The 17,146-nt window shown below is 49.0% G+C and overlaps 2 protein-coding genes across 3 annotated transcripts; both read left to right on the top strand.

Moving 5' to 3' along the window:
- The first annotated feature begins 7,921 nt into the window (after positions 1-7,921).
- Positions 7,922-11,428, top strand: LOC123157030 (peroxiredoxin Q, chloroplastic-like). 2 transcript variants are annotated; one of them, XM_044575252.1, is made up of 3 exons: positions 7,922-8,260; positions 8,380-8,517; positions 10,211-10,872. In XM_044575252.1, the coding sequence occupies exons 1-3, from the start codon at positions 8,057-8,059 to the stop codon at positions 10,793-10,795; spliced, it is 927 nt and encodes a 308-aa protein (XP_044431187.1). In that variant the 5' UTR covers positions 7,922-8,056; the 3' UTR covers positions 10,796-10,872. The 2 variants fall into 2 exon arrangements, with proteins under 2 accessions (XP_044431187.1, XP_044431188.1); XM_044575253.1 differs by lacking the exon at positions 10,211-10,872 and adding an exon at positions 10,975-11,428 and having other exon boundaries at positions 7,937-8,260.
- Positions 11,429-14,034: 2,606 nt separating this feature from the next.
- On the top strand, positions 14,035-14,962 carry LOC123159237 (uncharacterized). Its single transcript, XM_044577063.1, has one exon. The coding sequence runs from the start codon at positions 14,132-14,134 to the stop codon at positions 14,756-14,758; it is 627 nt and encodes a 208-aa protein (XP_044432998.1). The 5' UTR covers positions 14,035-14,131; the 3' UTR covers positions 14,759-14,962.
- Positions 14,963-17,146: the final 2,184 nt, after the last annotated feature.

The following is a 17,146-nucleotide window of genomic DNA, read 5'->3' as shown; positions in this document are numbered from 1 at the left end:
GGCTCCTCCGGGGAGCACCGCCAGGCCCAATGAAAATATTAAGTTGGAACTGCCGTGGGATAGGCGATCCCGCGACAGTTCGAGAACTCCGCACCCTCGTGGAGCTAAGTTCGCCGTCTATCCTTTGTTTAGTCGAAACTCAGTTGCAGAAAAGTCGTGTGGAGGGTCTTCGTTCTTCTTTAGGTTTTGATTTCAGTTTTGGTGTTGGTAGTAGTGGTCGGAGTGGTGGCATTTGTATCTTTTGGAAAAACTCTCTTGATGTTGCAATAAAGAATTTTTCGGAGTATCATGTGGATGCCTGGGTTACTGTACCAGGTAGGGAGCAATGGAGGATGACGTGTTTTTATGGAGAAGCAACAAGAAGTTTGAGATATAAAACATGGAACACAATGACGAGACTCAGGGGGGAGAGTACCCTCCCATGGATGTGCATAGGTGATTTCAATGAGATTCTGAGAGTTGATGAACAACATGGCCCTAATGAACGTGACAGTGCCCAAATTGAAGCGTTCAGAGAAGCGGTAGATGTCTGTGGCCTTGCTGATCTTGGTTATCGTGGTCTAGACTGGACCTGGGAGAAAAAAGTGGCTGGAGGTCATTACTGCAGAGTCCGTCTTGATCGAGCTTTGGCAACAGCTTGTTGGTCGGGCTTATTTCCCTTCGCTACTGTTGAGCACCTCACGGCAGCCAAGTATGATCACTGCCCTATACTTTTGGAAACTGATCTAATAGAGTCAAGTGTTAGAGCGCGGCAAAACTGCTTTCGGTATGAATGCATGTGGGAACGGGATCAACGTTTTGGAGATGTGGTGACTGAAGATTGGAACGCCACTGCCCGAGCATCTACAGTGGCCGATCTGTCGCACAAATTGGCCTCAGTTGATGGGTCTTTGCAGCGCTGGGGCCGCACCACTTTTGGTGCTGTCCGGGCGGAGCTGCGGGCTCTCCGTGCGCAGCTGCAGGAGCTACGAGATGTGCCTGGCCGAATTGGCCTGTCAGATGCAGAAAAAAGGGTCGAATCTCGTATGACAGAGCTATGCTTGCGGGAGGAAATCATGTGGCGTCAACGAGCTCGTATTCAATGGCTAGCTGAAGGTGACAGTAATACCAAGTTTTTCCACCGTAAAGCAAGTGCAAGGAAAGTCTGAAACCGTATCACGGAACTTCAGAGGGCTGATGGTTCTGCATGCAATGATGAACAGGAGATGGCTAGTATGGACACGAGCTTCTATAGCAACTTGTATGCTTCCGAGGACACGGTGGGTATAGAGGAAGTTTTATCTCACATACCAAGGAAAGTTGATGATGCTATGAACAACATCCTGACAGCTCAATACACCAACGCCGAGGTCAAGGAGGCTCTCTGGACCTGACGGCTTCCCTGCACATTTTTTCCAAAGGCATTGGGACCTATGCGGTGAGGAGGTAACTGACATGGTGCTTCGTGTTCTTAGTGGAGAGGATTCCCCGGAGGAGATAAACAAAATGTTCATCGTCTTAATACCCAAGATTGCAAGTCCAAAAAATTTAGGACAGTTTCGACCGATCAGCCTTTGCAATGTGATCTTCAAGATTGCATCAAAGGTTCTGGCCAATCGGCTTAAACTTATTCTCCCCGATATCATCTCAGAAGAACAGTCGACATTTGTACCTGGTCGTCTAATCACCGACAACTTTATCTCAGCCTATGAGTGTTTACACTATATGAAAACGAGGAAGCTCAAACGAAATAGGTTCTGTGCTCTGAAACTCGACATGATGAAAGCATATGATCATTTGGAGTGGAATTATCTGGAGAAGGTTATGTTGAAAATGGGAATCAGCCCTAGGTTTACAGAGATTGTGATGTGGTGTGTTTCTTCAGTATCCTTCTCAGTTATCTTCAATGGAGGGAAACAGGAAGATTTTACGCCATCGCGGGGTTTGAGGCAGGGAGATCCCATATCTCCATACCTCTTCCTACTGGCGGCCGAGGGCCTTTCATGTTTATTGAAATCTATGCTTCCGATAGAAAGGATACATGGCATCACGGTGGCAGCAGGTGCGCCAGAGGTAAATCATCTTCTTTTTGCAGATGACAGCCTTCTATTCTTTAATGCAACACCGGAGATGGCACAGCGTGTTGATGATCTTCTGCAAAGGTATTGTTCTGCCTCGGGCCAACGTATAAACAAAGATAAATCCTCTGTTTTCTTTAGCAAGGGTTGTGCTGAATCTTTAAGACATGAAATAAAGCAAGTGTTGGATGTTCAGAATGAATAACTATCTGAAAAATATCTTGGCCTTCCTTCGGATGTGGGGCGGGCCAAAGAAGCCGCTTTCAAGTATTTGAAGGACAGAATCTGGAAACAGATTCAAGGTTGGATGGAGAAAACATTATCTGTTGGGGGCAAAGAGGTACTTATTAAATCAGTTGCTCAGGCTATCCCTACCTACTCCATGGCGTGCTTTAAACTGCCGCGAGGATTATGTCAACATATCAATGGTTTGTTACACAAGTTTTGGTGGGGCTCAAAAAAGGGAGAAAGAAAGACTGCCTGGGTCTCATGGGAAGTCATGTCACAGCCAAAGTTTATGGGAGGAATGGGTTTCCGTGATATCGAGCTCTTTAACCTGGCTTTACTGGCCAGGCAGGCCTGGCGCCTCCTGCAGGAACCCTCCTCTTTGAGTGCACGCATACTAAAGGCTATCTATTACCCTTCTACCACCATTCTTGATGTAGAAGTGGGCAAATACCCCTCGCAAGTTTGGCGCTCTATAATTGAAGGAAGGGATACACTCAAACTGGGGCTTGTGAAACGGATTGGTTCGGGAGAGGGCACAAATATCTGGAATGAAAATTGGATCCCACATGACTACAAGCTCCGGCCGGTTTGCCCCAAGTCTTCGGATCCCCCTCACAAGGTGGCGGACCTCATTGACCCAGTTACTTTGGCATGGGATCGTTCTGTTCTTGAGCAGCACCTATACCCCATGGATGTCGAAGCAATTCTTAACATCCCTTTAAGCTCAAGAGTCCGCGAGGATTTCTGGTCTTGGCATTATGAGAAGAGGGGTGTCTTTACAGTACGGTCTGCATACAGACTCTTGACTGCTACGAAACAATAACGGACGGACTGGCTAGAGCACAATGATGGTCACTCGCGATGTGATTCTGATAGCCGATCTTGGACAAAGTTGTGGGGAGCCTCGGTCCCGTCCAAAGTTCGAATCTTCGCATGGAGACTGGCAAAAACTTCCATCCCAACGGGAGAAGTCCGCAAGAATAGAAGCATGGCTGAAACATCTGAATGCACCTTGTGCAAGGTTGCAGTGGATACGTGGCGTCACTCGCTCTTTGATTGCAAGATGGCCAGGTGCGTTTGGGCACTAGCTGATGAGGATCTCACGGAAACCATTGTCTCGAACCGGACTGACGATGCAAAATTGTGGATGCTGTGGCTTGTTGACACCCTTCCCCGATGGAACTTGCGCGCGTTCTAGTCACAATGTGGGCCATTTGGTGGGCAAGACGCCGAGCAATCCATGATGATCAGTTCCAAAGTCCGCTAAGTACGCATTCCTTCATTGAGAAATTCCTGTCGGATCTGGAGATGATCCCCGACGTGCAGGAGTGGCCCAGGGACCGTCTTGCAAAACCAAGGGACCTGCATGTAAGGGTCGGGGACATGCATGTAAGGTACCGGGAAGAATTGATGCGAGACCAGGAAATACAGTCGGCCTGGCTTCCGCCACGGGAGCACGACGTCAAGATGAACGTTGATGGTGGCCTCTCCAAAATTGGAGATCGTGGCGCTTCGGCGGTGATATGCAGGGATAGGCAGGGCCTGTTCCTTGGTGCCTCCGCAGTTATCTTCGAAGGGTTGCTTGATCCAACTATACTAGAAGCCCAGGCGTGTAACGAAGCTCTTGCTCTTGCTGCGGATCTTCATGTTCACTCCGTGTGTGTTGCATCGGACTGCCTCGAGGTGATTTCAAATATCCATAATGGTGCCCCTTGCCGTTATTTCGCTCTCTTAGAGGAGATCAAGCATAGAAGACGCTCTATCCAAGACATTCAGTTTGTGCATGAGAATAGGAAACATAATGAGGAAGCCCATGCCTTAGCTAAGGCGGCTGCTTCTCTCCCACCCGGGCGCCACGTGTGGCTTACTGATTTGCCCGACATCATTTGTATCCCTATGTTTTTGAACGTTGAATAAAGGATACATTTTCTGCTCAAAAAAAAAACTTAATGCAAGAAATAGTAAGCGCGGCACTATAGGACTAAACTCCCATACGCCATTCCACCCTTTGTGTGGTGGCTCTTCTCCGCTGGATGGGTTGCCTGCTACTGACTAATTCGTGTTACTTTTGGCTCCTACGTGCTACATCATTTCTTCACCAATGACGGTACTTTTCTAGAACACATTCATGCATGTACACACTGCTGACACAACTTTTCTAGATACAAGTCCGCTACTGTACCTGATTGGCACGACTTTGTTAGAAATACACATCGACGCATATACGCCGAAAGGCTAGGGGCGGCATTTTGGTTTGGATCTATGCGTGCTTGCAGTGTGCATAATCACCATCTACATACAATTATTGTGCCTAGAAACATGGAGCAAACTGAGTTACCAACATGCAATATCCATGCTGATGAAAGGTTTGTATAGCACCCAACTAGATGTGATGATTGTTGCTATTTCTTTTGTATGTCAACATTCTCTTCTTTCGCAAATATTGATACTAACAAAAGGAGCTTGCAACCAATAAATTATACAAGGAGAATATACGCGTGAGTTCAACAACATGAATATACGCATGAGGTCAATCCAATCTATATCTCGAGGCAAACAGGAAAAATAATCGCTAAAGGTTTCATCGACAATAATTGCGACACTAGTTCAGGAGTTGAATAACACCAGCCAGCAGGCAGGCATCTCAACCACTCCATTTTATCTACACAACAATATCACCATGCATCTCAATTTCCATCCACTAAACACATCATTACAACAGATAAGTAAACCATGATTTCCCGCCCATGGTTGGTTGGCGACAACACATAAATAAACAAGGAGCAAATGACATCAATTTAAACACTAGCTCATCGACACCACCAGGAAACACCCAACAGAGAAACAAAGCACAATTTGAAACATTTGTAGTCTACATATCTCCCAGGCTGGCCTCCTTTTCTAAAAAAAAAAAATCTCCCAGGAAGCACTTTGAATTCTTTCACATATAATATGAGCCAAACTACATATCTAAATGAATGCTGCCATCAACAAGGCATCGGCGTGCAATGATGAAGGTCACATGCTAAACAGATGCAACATCCTAGGTATGGTATGCACTTCAGCTTGACAACCATCTCCTCGTTTGTGTCCCTTGGCATATCAAGATTGCTCGGCCTATAACAACCACAACTTCCAGGTTCCCCTTTTTTCTTTAACTATGATCTCCTGAAATATTCAAAGCAACCGAGTCAGATCTCTCCAATTGATCAAACTTATCCAAAATAAATTTCAGATGACTTACATATAGCTAGTCCCTAAATTTGTACTACCAAGTTATATAAGGACCAATGCAGTCCTTTGTTTAGGGATCAATGCAGTCTCGATGCTTGCAACTGTACGAATCGATTTTATAAACTAGATTGCGCCATTGGTGCTGGAATCGGTTGTAATGTGATTCACTAAGACGCAGCTATATAGCACATGAATATTTAGATTAACAATTGAATGAAGCTAAAAAATACATATGATTCATTATAGTTAATTATTAAATGGTTGTAAAATGTTTTTGAATTTTACCGTAATAGAATTCAAACCATCTTACTATGTATGGTGTATGTTGTGGTGGATAATTTTTGTGCATAGTTGTATGTTGAGGTAGCATGTTTGCACATTGATGTAGTCGAGTGTCTAAGGATGTAGAGGACCTGAATAGTTGTGTTAAATTTTTTAAATCTAAATTTATAAGTTGGCAACAACAAACTAGTTTGCACATGTTCCATCCAACCACCTTGACTGCAGCTTAAAAGAGAATGTGTCCCTTGCCCTTGATATATAAAAGCGTCGCATTGGTTATGTAGCTTTAAAAAATCTCAAAAATGTATGGGTGATAAATACAATCACCAACCACCTTATATGTCTTACAACTCATATACATGGATATATCATATATGTATACACAACCTAAGGGTGAGTGGTTCCCTTCATGTTTCCCGAGTCCTTAAGTTTCACCACATAACAAATTTTCTGTGACATCCTTCAATATATAGCAAAAATGCAAGAAAGATGAAACAGAAAAGGAAAGACAAGCTAAGCTTGAGAATAGGAGACACCAGGAATGAAACACTCCGGTTCAAACCAGAAGAACTTATACAGACGAGCGGTTCTTCGACGCCATGCCGTCCTCTGCTCTCCATCATGGAACATTACAGTTCCCAGATCATGAAGAAATGTAGCGATATAGGAAAAACACATGGAGCTACGTGCAATGTAGCTTCAATAACGAATGTGTAGTCCAAAAGAGACATCTTGCTTGATATGATCAAGCCTTGTTGCACTTCTCCGGGTGGTTACTTATTAAACGTGTGGAGTTGCATTTTGGGGTGTCTGGTCCAAGATTTGTGCAAAACATTTTTCTTTATCTATCAATGCATTAAAGCATCCAGCGCAAGTTTTAGTTTATCTGGAAAGAAAAGGTTGTGAAACGATAACGCGGTATAAAGGTAAAAGAAGAAGAAGTTGTGCTCGATCATGTTATCGTCTCCTCCCGGTGGCAGACAGGCCACCTCCAACCATCGCGCGCTCCTGAGGTCCAAGGTCGTGTGCTCCCCGCATTCACCGTCATGTCTTGCTCCACATCCATGCCCTTTGTACATTCACCTTGCTCCTCAAGCTCCACGCAGCACACGCGAAACTCGCCACGGGCCGTGTCGTCCATGCCCAGCTCATGGCGACAGCGTCGGCGGCTAGCCAATAGGTGCGCCAAGTGTCGTTGGGCTGGCAACACATGCAGGGTGTTCGACAATATGCATGTGTGAGATTGCATCAGCTAGAACGCACTCGTTCCTGGATACACGAGAAATGGCCTCGTTGGGGTTGCCATGGAGATAGTTGTTCGGATGCAGGATTAGGATGGGGTGCATCCTAACTCTGTCATGCTCGTGTCCGTGTTGCCCACCCACATTGATCCCAGACGCTTGAGACATGCCGCGAGATACACGCTTTTGCGGTCCGTGGTGGCTTTTGATGAGCTCGTAAATATCTTCGCGGACATCCATGATGTCTACTGCAAGTGCGGAGTGGTCAAGGCGACGAGGATGGTATTTGATTGAATGCTGGGGAAGAACGCTATGTCCTACAACACTGTTATCTGTGTGCTCCGACTTTTATACTTGAATAAGATTAAAGAAGATGTGCCTATCATGGATCCGGATCATCAAGGAAGACCACTAGCGATGCCCCCCCCCCCCCTATAGGCAAGGTATGGCAGTCGCCGTCATCACCATTCCCTCGTGGGAGCTCGAGAAAACTTGTTGTAGTAGGAAGTTGAAAAGTTGTCGTGCTAAGACCTCATAGGGATCAGCGCACCAGAACAAGAATCGTCGCCTATGAAGAGTAGCGCGGATCAGAAGGATCCAACCTAAAGTCACGTGAACGTAGATGAACGATGATATCTTTGTACCAATATAAAAAGACCCAAGGGACAGATCTAACAAATTTCAACCATCATACAATGTCAATCCAACGAACTATATTGCTTCAATGGTGAGGGCTCAATATGTTTAGCATGTAATTAATATCACATCAAATATCAATGTCTACATTATCACGTTCCTCTTGGACGGTGGTGAAAAAAGAAGCAAACAAAAGTTCACTCAAACAACAAAGGGCAGCAGGTTACGCCACGTGGGCACAAAACCCCCCGTTCCGACCTCATCCTGATATCCCCTCGCCACGAACCAACCATCCATCACAGGAGGTTCCGCTTCCTCGACAGAAACCAGGAAGCAGAGGAGCGGCTGAGGCGAGTCCTTCACCCCGATCCAGCCAAGATGGCATTCGCCGCCTCCACGGCCTGCTGCAAGCCGTCCGTGCTGCTGGCCCCTCGCGCCTCCTCCTTGTCGTCGTCCCAGGCGCGCCTCTGCAGGCCGTCCACCTCGGCCGCGTTCCACGGCCTCAGGGCGCCGGCGTCGGCATTCGCCCTCACGCCAGCGCCGCGCCGCCGCGCGGCCTCCACGGGCATCGTCTGCGGCAAGGTGCGTACGCATCCGGCATCCCGGCTAGCTATCTCGCGCGCTGGTGGCGAACTCGTGCGTGGGTGAACTGGTGACTGAAGTGGGTTGGGTTTTGGTGGTGCTTGGTTGGTTGGTTGCAGGTGAGCAAGGGCAGCGTGCCGCCCAACTTCACCCTCAAGGACCAGGACGGCAAGACGGTATCGCTCTCCAAGTTCAAGGGCAAGCCCGTCGTCCTCTACTTCTACCCCGCCGATGAGACGCCAGGCTGCACCAAACAGGTCAGTGCTTTTTTTTTTCTTTGGCAACAGTTTGTGCATCCATCAATTAATCAGTCCATCGACAAAGTAAGCAGTTTACAAAATGGGACTATTTACCACTTCATTCGTCGGCATGACTATGAATATTTAGAAGTCAAAATTTTACTTTAAAAAATAATAGTAATAGTACTCCCCCTCTCTACTACACTAGTATCAAAAATGTTCTTATATTATGGGACGGAAGGAATAATACTTTTGAACTTTATAATAGACCTTACAGAAAACAGAGTGTGTAAATCACACTATCAAGTTTAAAAGGGCGTGTCCAATAATTATTAGTGCTCAATACGGATTTGGGGCTCTAGTCCAGTTTAAATCACACTATCAAGTTGCAAGGGCGTGTTCCCGAAAAAAATAAGTATCAAGTAAGAAAATGCTGCCCAAAGACTTGGTTGATAGGCAGTTGTAGCTGACCTGGACTCTCCATTATTATTTTTAGGGCTATGGCTCAGTCGACTTAGAAATAGATATTTCTCAGTTGATACTGATTTCCGTCCAATTAAGAATTTATCATCCTCTTATACTTGCACAAATCTCAATGTTCTTGGCATGAACTTGGAAGTTGGAAATAGTCATTTCTCGCTCATTCAATAAATCACAAAAATCGTCTCCACATCATCGTCCACTAGGCAACAGACACATGCCACAAACTAAAACAAGAGGTGAGCTAGCAAACTGTCTTCCTCAAATTATCCACATCTCTCTACCTAACTATTGCCTCCTTCACCCTTCACATTGTCAATGCAACCTCCTTGGCAATTGCAGTTGCCTTCCTACTAGACATGGATGTTGCCACTTTGCATGGTTCCATCCTTTCTACGCTCTTCGGCTTCCTCCTTGCCCACTGCCATCCACCCTCCACCTCACGCCTCCCTCTCTTTCTCTCCTTTTCCACCGTCCTCATATAAGTCGCCGCTAGCTCTGTTCCTTTAGCGCATTAAGCGGCGTATGGCGCTGAAATGTCCCATTAGGCCATTTTCTAATCCTCGGGAGGAGTCAATATCGTCCATCCACCCTTCGTCACCATCTTAATTTTCTTTTCGAGCAACCGACAAGAACTCTACCTTTTCATTAAGAAGAACAAGAATGCATCGGATAATAAGGGAAATTAGCCAAAGTCGGTAATTATGCACACACCGAACCCAAGGTCACGCACGAGGCGAGCCGTCGGATGCGCCATCTGAGCAACTGAAACCGACACCCTACAACTAAATCCGACATCCACAACGGCCCCAAGACCGCGCACTAGACAGGTCGATGAATCAATCACCCAAGCAACAAGTAGAGGCGACACCCTACAACACCACGATGGTTTTTGTAGCCTTCGCTCTAACCTACAAACGAGAGCACAAACACACACCCCGACCCTGAGGCCACGCTCCAAACGAGCCACTGGCTCCATGCCCCGGGCCGGTCGGTCCCTCCTACTTCCTCACGTCCTTTACATTCCTCTTGCTCCTCCGGTTGGCTCCATCGTGCAATAATGATCTCCGCACAGATATTCACTCAGAAGATTATTCATTCTATTTTTTTTCCTTGTGCGGCAGATCATCATTTATATTTTCGATCGAGCCAGAGATTCTATTATGATTTAAATACAGTAATAGTTCTATTTTTTTGCACTTGTTAATATATCAAATTTCGTCCAAATCAGATCATTCGCCAGAAGACATTCAGTCCTCTTGGTTCTGCCGGAGCTAGCTCACCACTTGGATCTCGCATCCTTTCCAAACGCCATGGCTCCACCACCATCCAAGCTAGCCTCTCCTCCCCTAACCCCACTCCACGGCAACCAAAGCACCTTGCCATGACCATACCTTCCCAAGAAATCACCGAAGCAGCGACGCCGAGGAGGCAGCAGCCCATCGAAGAGGAGCTCGTCGGCAACGGAGGAGGGCGGACGTGCGAGCTGCCGACGTGGGCGCTGATCGGCGGCATCACGGTGGGCGTGGCGCTGGCGCTGGCGCTGTCGGTGGACGCTGGCCCGGCGATGGCGCTGGGGCCGGAGGGGCCGCTGCTGGAGGAGTTCTGGGACAACATGCGGCGGTACGGGCTGTACGCGCTGACGGTGAGCACGGGGTTCGCGTGGGCGCTGGTGCAGCCCATCTACGAGCTGCTGCGGAACCCCATCACCGCCGTGCTCATCATCGTGGTCATGGCCGGCGGCGCCGTGCTGACGGTGCAGGTCATCAACGCCATGGCCGGCAACTCCGACTTCGTCTACATGTACGAGCAGTAGCTATAGCTAGCTAGTTAGGGTATTTGTACGAAACATGCATGATTTTGAGAGTAATAAAGTGACACATATTAGATCAACACGTTGGGTCGATGAACTACGACATTGTTCTTTGGATGAACTGTGTATCTGCATGTGATAGTGATTGTTCTCAGTCCGTTGGATCCAATCTGAACGTGTAGGCGTGCGCGTTCCGGGACTCGTACGAGAAGTACAAGAAGGCGGGGGCGGAGGTGATCGGGATCAGCGGGGACGACGCGGCGTCGCACAAGGCGTTCGCCAAGAAGTACCGGCTGCCCTTCACGCTGCTGAGCGACGAGGGGAACAAGGTGCGCAAGGAGTGGGGGGTGCCGTCGGACCTCTTCGGGACGCTCCCCGGGAGGCAGACCTACGTGCTGGACAAGAAGGGCGTGGTGCAGTACATCTACAACAACCAGTTCCAGCCCGAGAAGCACATCGGCGAGACCCTCAAGATCATCCAGAACCTCTGAATCTGAACAACTTTTTCTCGAAGATTCTTTTCCCGTATATCGATCGATCGATCTCTGCCGCTGTAATCGTATGATATACTACTACTCGTGAACATGATCCCTGTGTAGAGCTGTTTTGATGTGTAATGCAATGTACTAGTGCGTACGTGTACCGCGTATGTTCAATCGTCTGGACAGTGCAGAAACGTAGCGGTGCCGTTGTCCAGTTCGCTGCCAGTGTCATGTGTCCAATTCTTCTTCAGGGACACCGTGTCCTTGGCTTATGCGTACCACGGGCGGCACCTGTAAAATTTACCACAGCTACCAGGTTATGCTGTACGACTCTTCTGGATAGGATATGCCCCGGTAAAAATGCAACGCTGGCGTCGCCAGCAGGAACGCAGCCGGTATCGTGCACGGCACGGGGATATTACGGCGCTACGCCTGCCACGAACTAACCTGAACCTTCGTGGATGATAAGATAATTTTTTTTTTGAGACACGGATGATAAGCTAATGACAGGCCCTCGTGGACCAGGTGGCCGGCCATGCGCTCGGCGCTCACTGGTCCAGTGGCTACTGGTCACCGGGCGGCAACCGGGGGTGTGCAACGGCTCATCCTATCACCAAGCCGAAAGCCCCACCACCGTCCCGACCGAACCGGCTCGCATGGGCGGCGATATCGCTAGGCGCACCACGGGCTCACCGCTCACGCACACGATTCGTTTTACTCTGCCTTCGAACTCTGGCTACAACTCGTCAGGCTCAGTTTTAGCGGTAACCCATAGCTGATCATGGACACAGATGCTTCGAATGAACAGCAACGTCAAAAAAAAAAACCCTGAGAATTTTGCACATTGAAGATGAACGAGTTTTCTAAAGGCGTGCAAAATTCCATGGCGATTCGAGATCGGAGGAGCTCAGGACAAGAAGAAGAAAATCGTTGCTCCAAAATAGAAATTGTCAACCTCTCTCAAAATGCCGATTTTCATTTTGACCAAAGATATTGTAAAAGAAAAACGGATTCAACAGTGAGTAGTGACATTGTTGTTCGGCAATATTCAATGTTGGTTTGTCTTTTTCATGCCTCACATCCCATGATGTGTTTGAGCTTGGAGTTTTGCATGGCAATAGAACATCGCCCTATTAATATCTCGTTTTTTAATTGAAGATGATGCATGATTATCTGGAATATGAATACATTGTGCTGCTTTAAATTTTCTATTTAGCTGATAAACACGAGCACGTGTGGATCATCAATAAAAAGAAATCATAACAGATAATTGTCCAACTCATTTGGGGAAACAAATTTGCACGCTCACGTATATGCATCTCCTCTCTTGCATAACAAAAAAAGTGTAGTTCTGATGTGGTTTTCAACCACTTTGTACTGGCAATATGGAAATGTTCGTCCCCCTCCCCCCCCCCCCTCTAACAACTAGTTTGCGGGCCCTTGGCCCCTCCGTCTGCCACTTTGGTGCGGGAGGGGAGGGGGTCTCAACAATTTTGCTCCGATGAGTAGATAGGATAGGCTTAGTCCCTAGAAGTGTTTCATCGACGGTGGGATTGGCACCGCGTCAAAATAAGATGGCTCTATTTCTCTCAAACCATGATGACACTTGAATCGGTGACGTCGAGAAGTGTCTCGTTGGGCTCTGTTCCAGTGATGTTAAGAAGTGGTGGCAGATGTTCGACATCCTCCTGGTCTCCTGGGCGACAGCATATCTTGTGCAGAGTGTGGGGTTGAGTTGGAGTGTGGGTGCAGATGGTGTCTTGCTGCAGTGATCATCTTTTCCAACCATGTTGAATGAAGATGGCGGCACCAGGATCTGGCGGACTTGGGGACGATCCCTAACTGACGTGCCACAAAGACTCGGCTATGTGGCATGCAACAAGCTTTTTAATCAGCTCAAATAGGCAGCATACCTTGCAACAGAGCTCTTTCCGTGTGGCGGCAGAGCTCAATGATGGGCGACTAGCAGGTTTGGGCATAGGAACCTTCGAGTTCTCTTGGAATGATCCCATGTACAGTATGTAATTTGTTTGTTTTATCACAGTACATACGCAGATGTTCATACATACAAATATACACTAACCATATAAACGCACACGCACACACACACACACACACACACACACACACACACACACACACACACACACACACTAACCCCATGAGCACCTGCGAGAGATAAAGCCGTCACATCATCTTGAGATTAATGAAGTCACCATAGGCGCCTTCGTGGCCGACCGAAACGTCTCCTCCCAGTGAACGAGCATCACCCGAAAACCTGAATTAAATCCAGAAAAATGCGAACAGTAATGTTAAGCCAAGGACCTAAACCTTTGGTGGTGTGCTAGTTTCGTCATAAAAAACCTAACCACCTGAGCTAGGCTCAGTTCGCACACTGTAATTTGTTTGTTAAACGAACATGAGCTAGTTCTTTAACAAAACAGAAAAAAAAACATGAAAAACATATGAATCAACGAGACCCTTGGTGCACGTAGCATATACCTCCACGAGACCTTCAAGGGAGGCCCACCCCCACCTTGCAACTGCAGTAGGAGGAGGAACAGTAATAACACCACCAAATTATTAAGAAGGAAAATAATATGGAAAATCCGGCATCCGGCGCGGCATCTCCCCTAATCCCTCCCCGCCGATCCCCAGCATCTTCCGCCGATCCGCACCTTGGCCTCACCATCCAGCGGCCCAGATTTAATCACCCACCCTCCGCCTCCCCAACCTCCATTAAATACCTCCCTCTGCTCTCCACCTTCCTGCCCACCCCGCTCAATCGCTCCTCCCCCAGACGCAAGCAGAGCTGACACGAAGTGAGGAAGCCAAGAAACGCCGGCGATCGATCAAGATGGACATCCTGGAGCAGCCCCTGGAGGCCGTCGCCTTCCGCATCCACTCCCTCCCCGAGGTGGCCGCGGCGGGCGCGGCGGCGTGGACCTGCCTCGCCGCCGTCCTCGCCGCGGCCGCCGCTGCCGGCGTCTGGCGCCTGCGCTCCTCCACGCCGTCGTCCACTGTTATCGCCGAAGGATCCTCGAAGCCTTTGGAGCTGGATACGTCCCCGTTGTTGGTACCAGCGGAGACGGAGAGATCGCTGGGGAGCTGGAGATCGTCTGAGCCGACGATGTCGTCGTCGCTGCCGGCGCTGTCGCCCAGGGAGAGGTACACGGCGTACTACCACGACAGCGGCTGCGTCGGATGCTGCGACGTGGAGAGCGACGAGGAGGAGGAGGATCGGGATCCCGAAGATGACTACGGCGTGTACGGGCCGGCGGAGACGGATCCTTCCGAATGGGAGGTGGTGAGGTCACTGCCTCTCGCGGCGACAACTGCTACGGGAACGTGGCGGTACAAGAGCCCGAGGGCGCTCAGCGGCAGCGTGGTGCGGCTGTGGGATGAAGGCGCCGACGGGAGCTTCATGGCCGCCGCGGCGAGCCGGAGACGGAGGGGCAGAGCCGGCGCCGTGTCGAGCTTCTGATCACTCAAAGCCACTGTAGCATTGTTTCTTTCTTTTATTCTGGAAGAATGAAATTGGCAATAAACTGTAATCTTAGGTGGAAGCAAAATGTTTCCGTAGGTGAATTAGATAGCCGATGTACCCTGCACATATAATGTTTTCATCCAGTCAGATCAGTTATTGCTTGCAACTCCAGTTCCTCTGCTGGTGCTGGATGCCCAACGACACGCCTTGCTATCTGTGACACCTGTTGATTTGCAAATGCTAGTTAGGCCATTGGCAGTAACAGAGATGGCTACCAGTGAAGCCAAAAGCTTATTTCCCCATCACTGCAGCTTATTACTTGTTGACAGAATGCTCAGCTTATTACCTGACGTTTCCTGCTAGCTAATCACACATTCACACTGGAACACAGGATCTCTGGCTCAGCTGGGCACGACACGCAAGTTTCCCCCCATCATGCGATGATGTGCCTCACCTACCTCTGCACCCTTCCAGAAGGAAGGCCGGCCCTTTCTTTCTTGGCACTCTCCACTAGCAAAGCAGCAGCAGCAGACAGAGTGATCAATCAAGCAACCAGCCAGAGCCAGTCACCAACAAATTCACCACACGACATCGTGCCAGGACAGGACACGACTCCGTGAACGAACGCCACATGTCTCGTTCTCCGATCCGGATGACCGGCGCACGGTGCACGTAACCGTACGTCAAGCTGAAGTTGAAGCTGATGATGGTAATGGCAGCAGTAGCTGAGCCGCCACCGGACATTCGGACATGCGGTCCGTATGTCCGTTGCACCTACCGCGGCGCCCTGCAGTTAACGTTGCCATGGTTGGTGCGGGGGGCATCCGGTTGGGTGCGACATTACTGCGTACTACGTACGTGTGCCTTTGCGGGCGCGCGCGGCTCGAGCTTGAAGTGAGGGTTCGGTCACGGGCCCGCTTGACACCGACGGTGCGGGGCGGCGGCGGCATTCGTTGGCTCGTTCGGGCGGCGGCTTGTCCTGGCTCGGCCACGGTCGGGCGCCTTTCCGCCAGTGGTGTTTTAAACCCTGCGTGAATGGCCCAGGACGGACGGACGGACGGACGGTTGGTGGTCGGATCTCGTCTCGCGGTGCAGACCGGGCTCGCAGATGCGGTCTTTGTGGCTCTGGTTGCAGTGCCACGGTGGTTGTACTGGCGCTTTTTTGAGTGCTGGGCAGCTTTAATTACCTCGTGCCAGCATCACGTGATGGTGGCTGTTTTTTTTTAGCTAAAACGGTCTTAGGACGTGCTGCCCCAGCCGTCACGTAGACTAATTATGGCTGAAATCACCGAATGAATTGATCAACGCAGGCTGTAGTAGTATTTTACCGAAGTGGGTCTTTACTCCTTTCCTCTCACTTTTTTGCTACTTTCCCACCGAAGCAACCGGCTCTTCTGCAGGAAGCACCTACCACCTGCAGGGCTGCATCTTTGCATCCATCTGGCATCCGAGCCTACATGGATAGGCGAGACACCGGTCCAAGTTGGAGCGATGGCCATGCCCTTAGGCGCTAGCCTGTCTGACCAGTCAGCCATCCAGGGATTATATCATACACAAGCATAGATATAAAAAGCCTTAAACCATGCCTAGCTACACGGTGAGCTGCCGAATTAGTCTGACGGCTAGCAAACTGTAGCTTGAATCCCTGGAAAAAAAAAGTACTCATCTCCTGCATTTCTCTGATAAGATGGAAACAACTCAACTTCTGTGGTATTTCCCAGAGGCTTTGAATCTGCTGACAGTCTGTCTCCACCTCAAGATACTGAAGCCCCATATTCTGCGCTATTACTAGCGCATCTCTGCATGCCAGTAGCTCGATCGTGAGGGCATCAGTAACGCCCTCGTATCATGAGCATCCAGCTCTCACGAAAGACCCATGGTGGTCACGGACGACGAAGCCCGCGCCTCCTTGGCCATGCTCTGAATCCGTAGCTCCATCTGTGTTGATTTTCACCCACCCTACATCACGTGGCTGCCCTCTTGGTTGGGTGATAGGCTGGGGTTTGACGTTTGCTGGAACTTCGAGAGCTCGGACAATCTCTTCAATGGTAATGATGGATTGCATGGGTTGATACTCCTGCTCTCCATGTGTATGGTTGTTTCTTGAATGCCACACCGCCCACATCAGTGTGACCATGATTGCCGCCGCATCCTTCTTGATCATATTATGGTCAAGTATATCGCAAGTCCATGTAAGTGGATTGAGCATCGGTGTATCTATAGCAAAATAACGCTCAGACGCCTCCCAGAAGCGTCGAGCATGGTCGCACTCCATCAATGAATGAAACAAAGTTCCATTTTCATGGCCGCATATTGGACAGTTCGGTAGCTGCTTGATGTGTCTACGCTGAAGTTCGCCGTAGCAAGATAGGGAACCCTTTAGCA

Source organism: Triticum aestivum, chromosome 7B, assembly GCF_018294505.1.
Source record: "Triticum aestivum cultivar Chinese Spring chromosome 7B, IWGSC CS RefSeq v2.1, whole genome shotgun sequence".
NCBI lineage: Eukaryota > Viridiplantae > Streptophyta > Magnoliopsida > Poales > Poaceae > Triticum > Triticum aestivum.
The sequence above is the reverse complement of the archived record's forward strand: the minus strand, read 5'-3'. Positions and strand labels throughout refer to the sequence as shown.

Excerpts from the sequence above, each read along its gene's own strand:
- LOC123157030 (XM_044575252.1), top strand. The coding sequence starts at position 8,057 with ATGGCATTCGCCGCCTCCACGGCCTGCTGCAAGCCGTCCGTGCTGCTG. Across the intron at positions 8,261-8,379 it reads CGGGCATCGTCTGCGGCAAG|GTGAGCAAGGGCAGCGTGCC; the intron begins GTGCGTACGCAT and ends GGTTGGTTGCAG. Across the intron at positions 8,518-10,210 it reads CGCCAGGCTGCACCAAACAG|ATCATTCGCCAGAAGACATT; the intron begins GTCAGTGCTTTT and ends CGTCCAAATCAG.
- LOC123159237 (XM_044577063.1), top strand. The coding sequence starts at position 14,132 with ATGGACATCCTGGAGCAGCCCCTGGAGGCCGTCGCCTTCCGCATCCAC.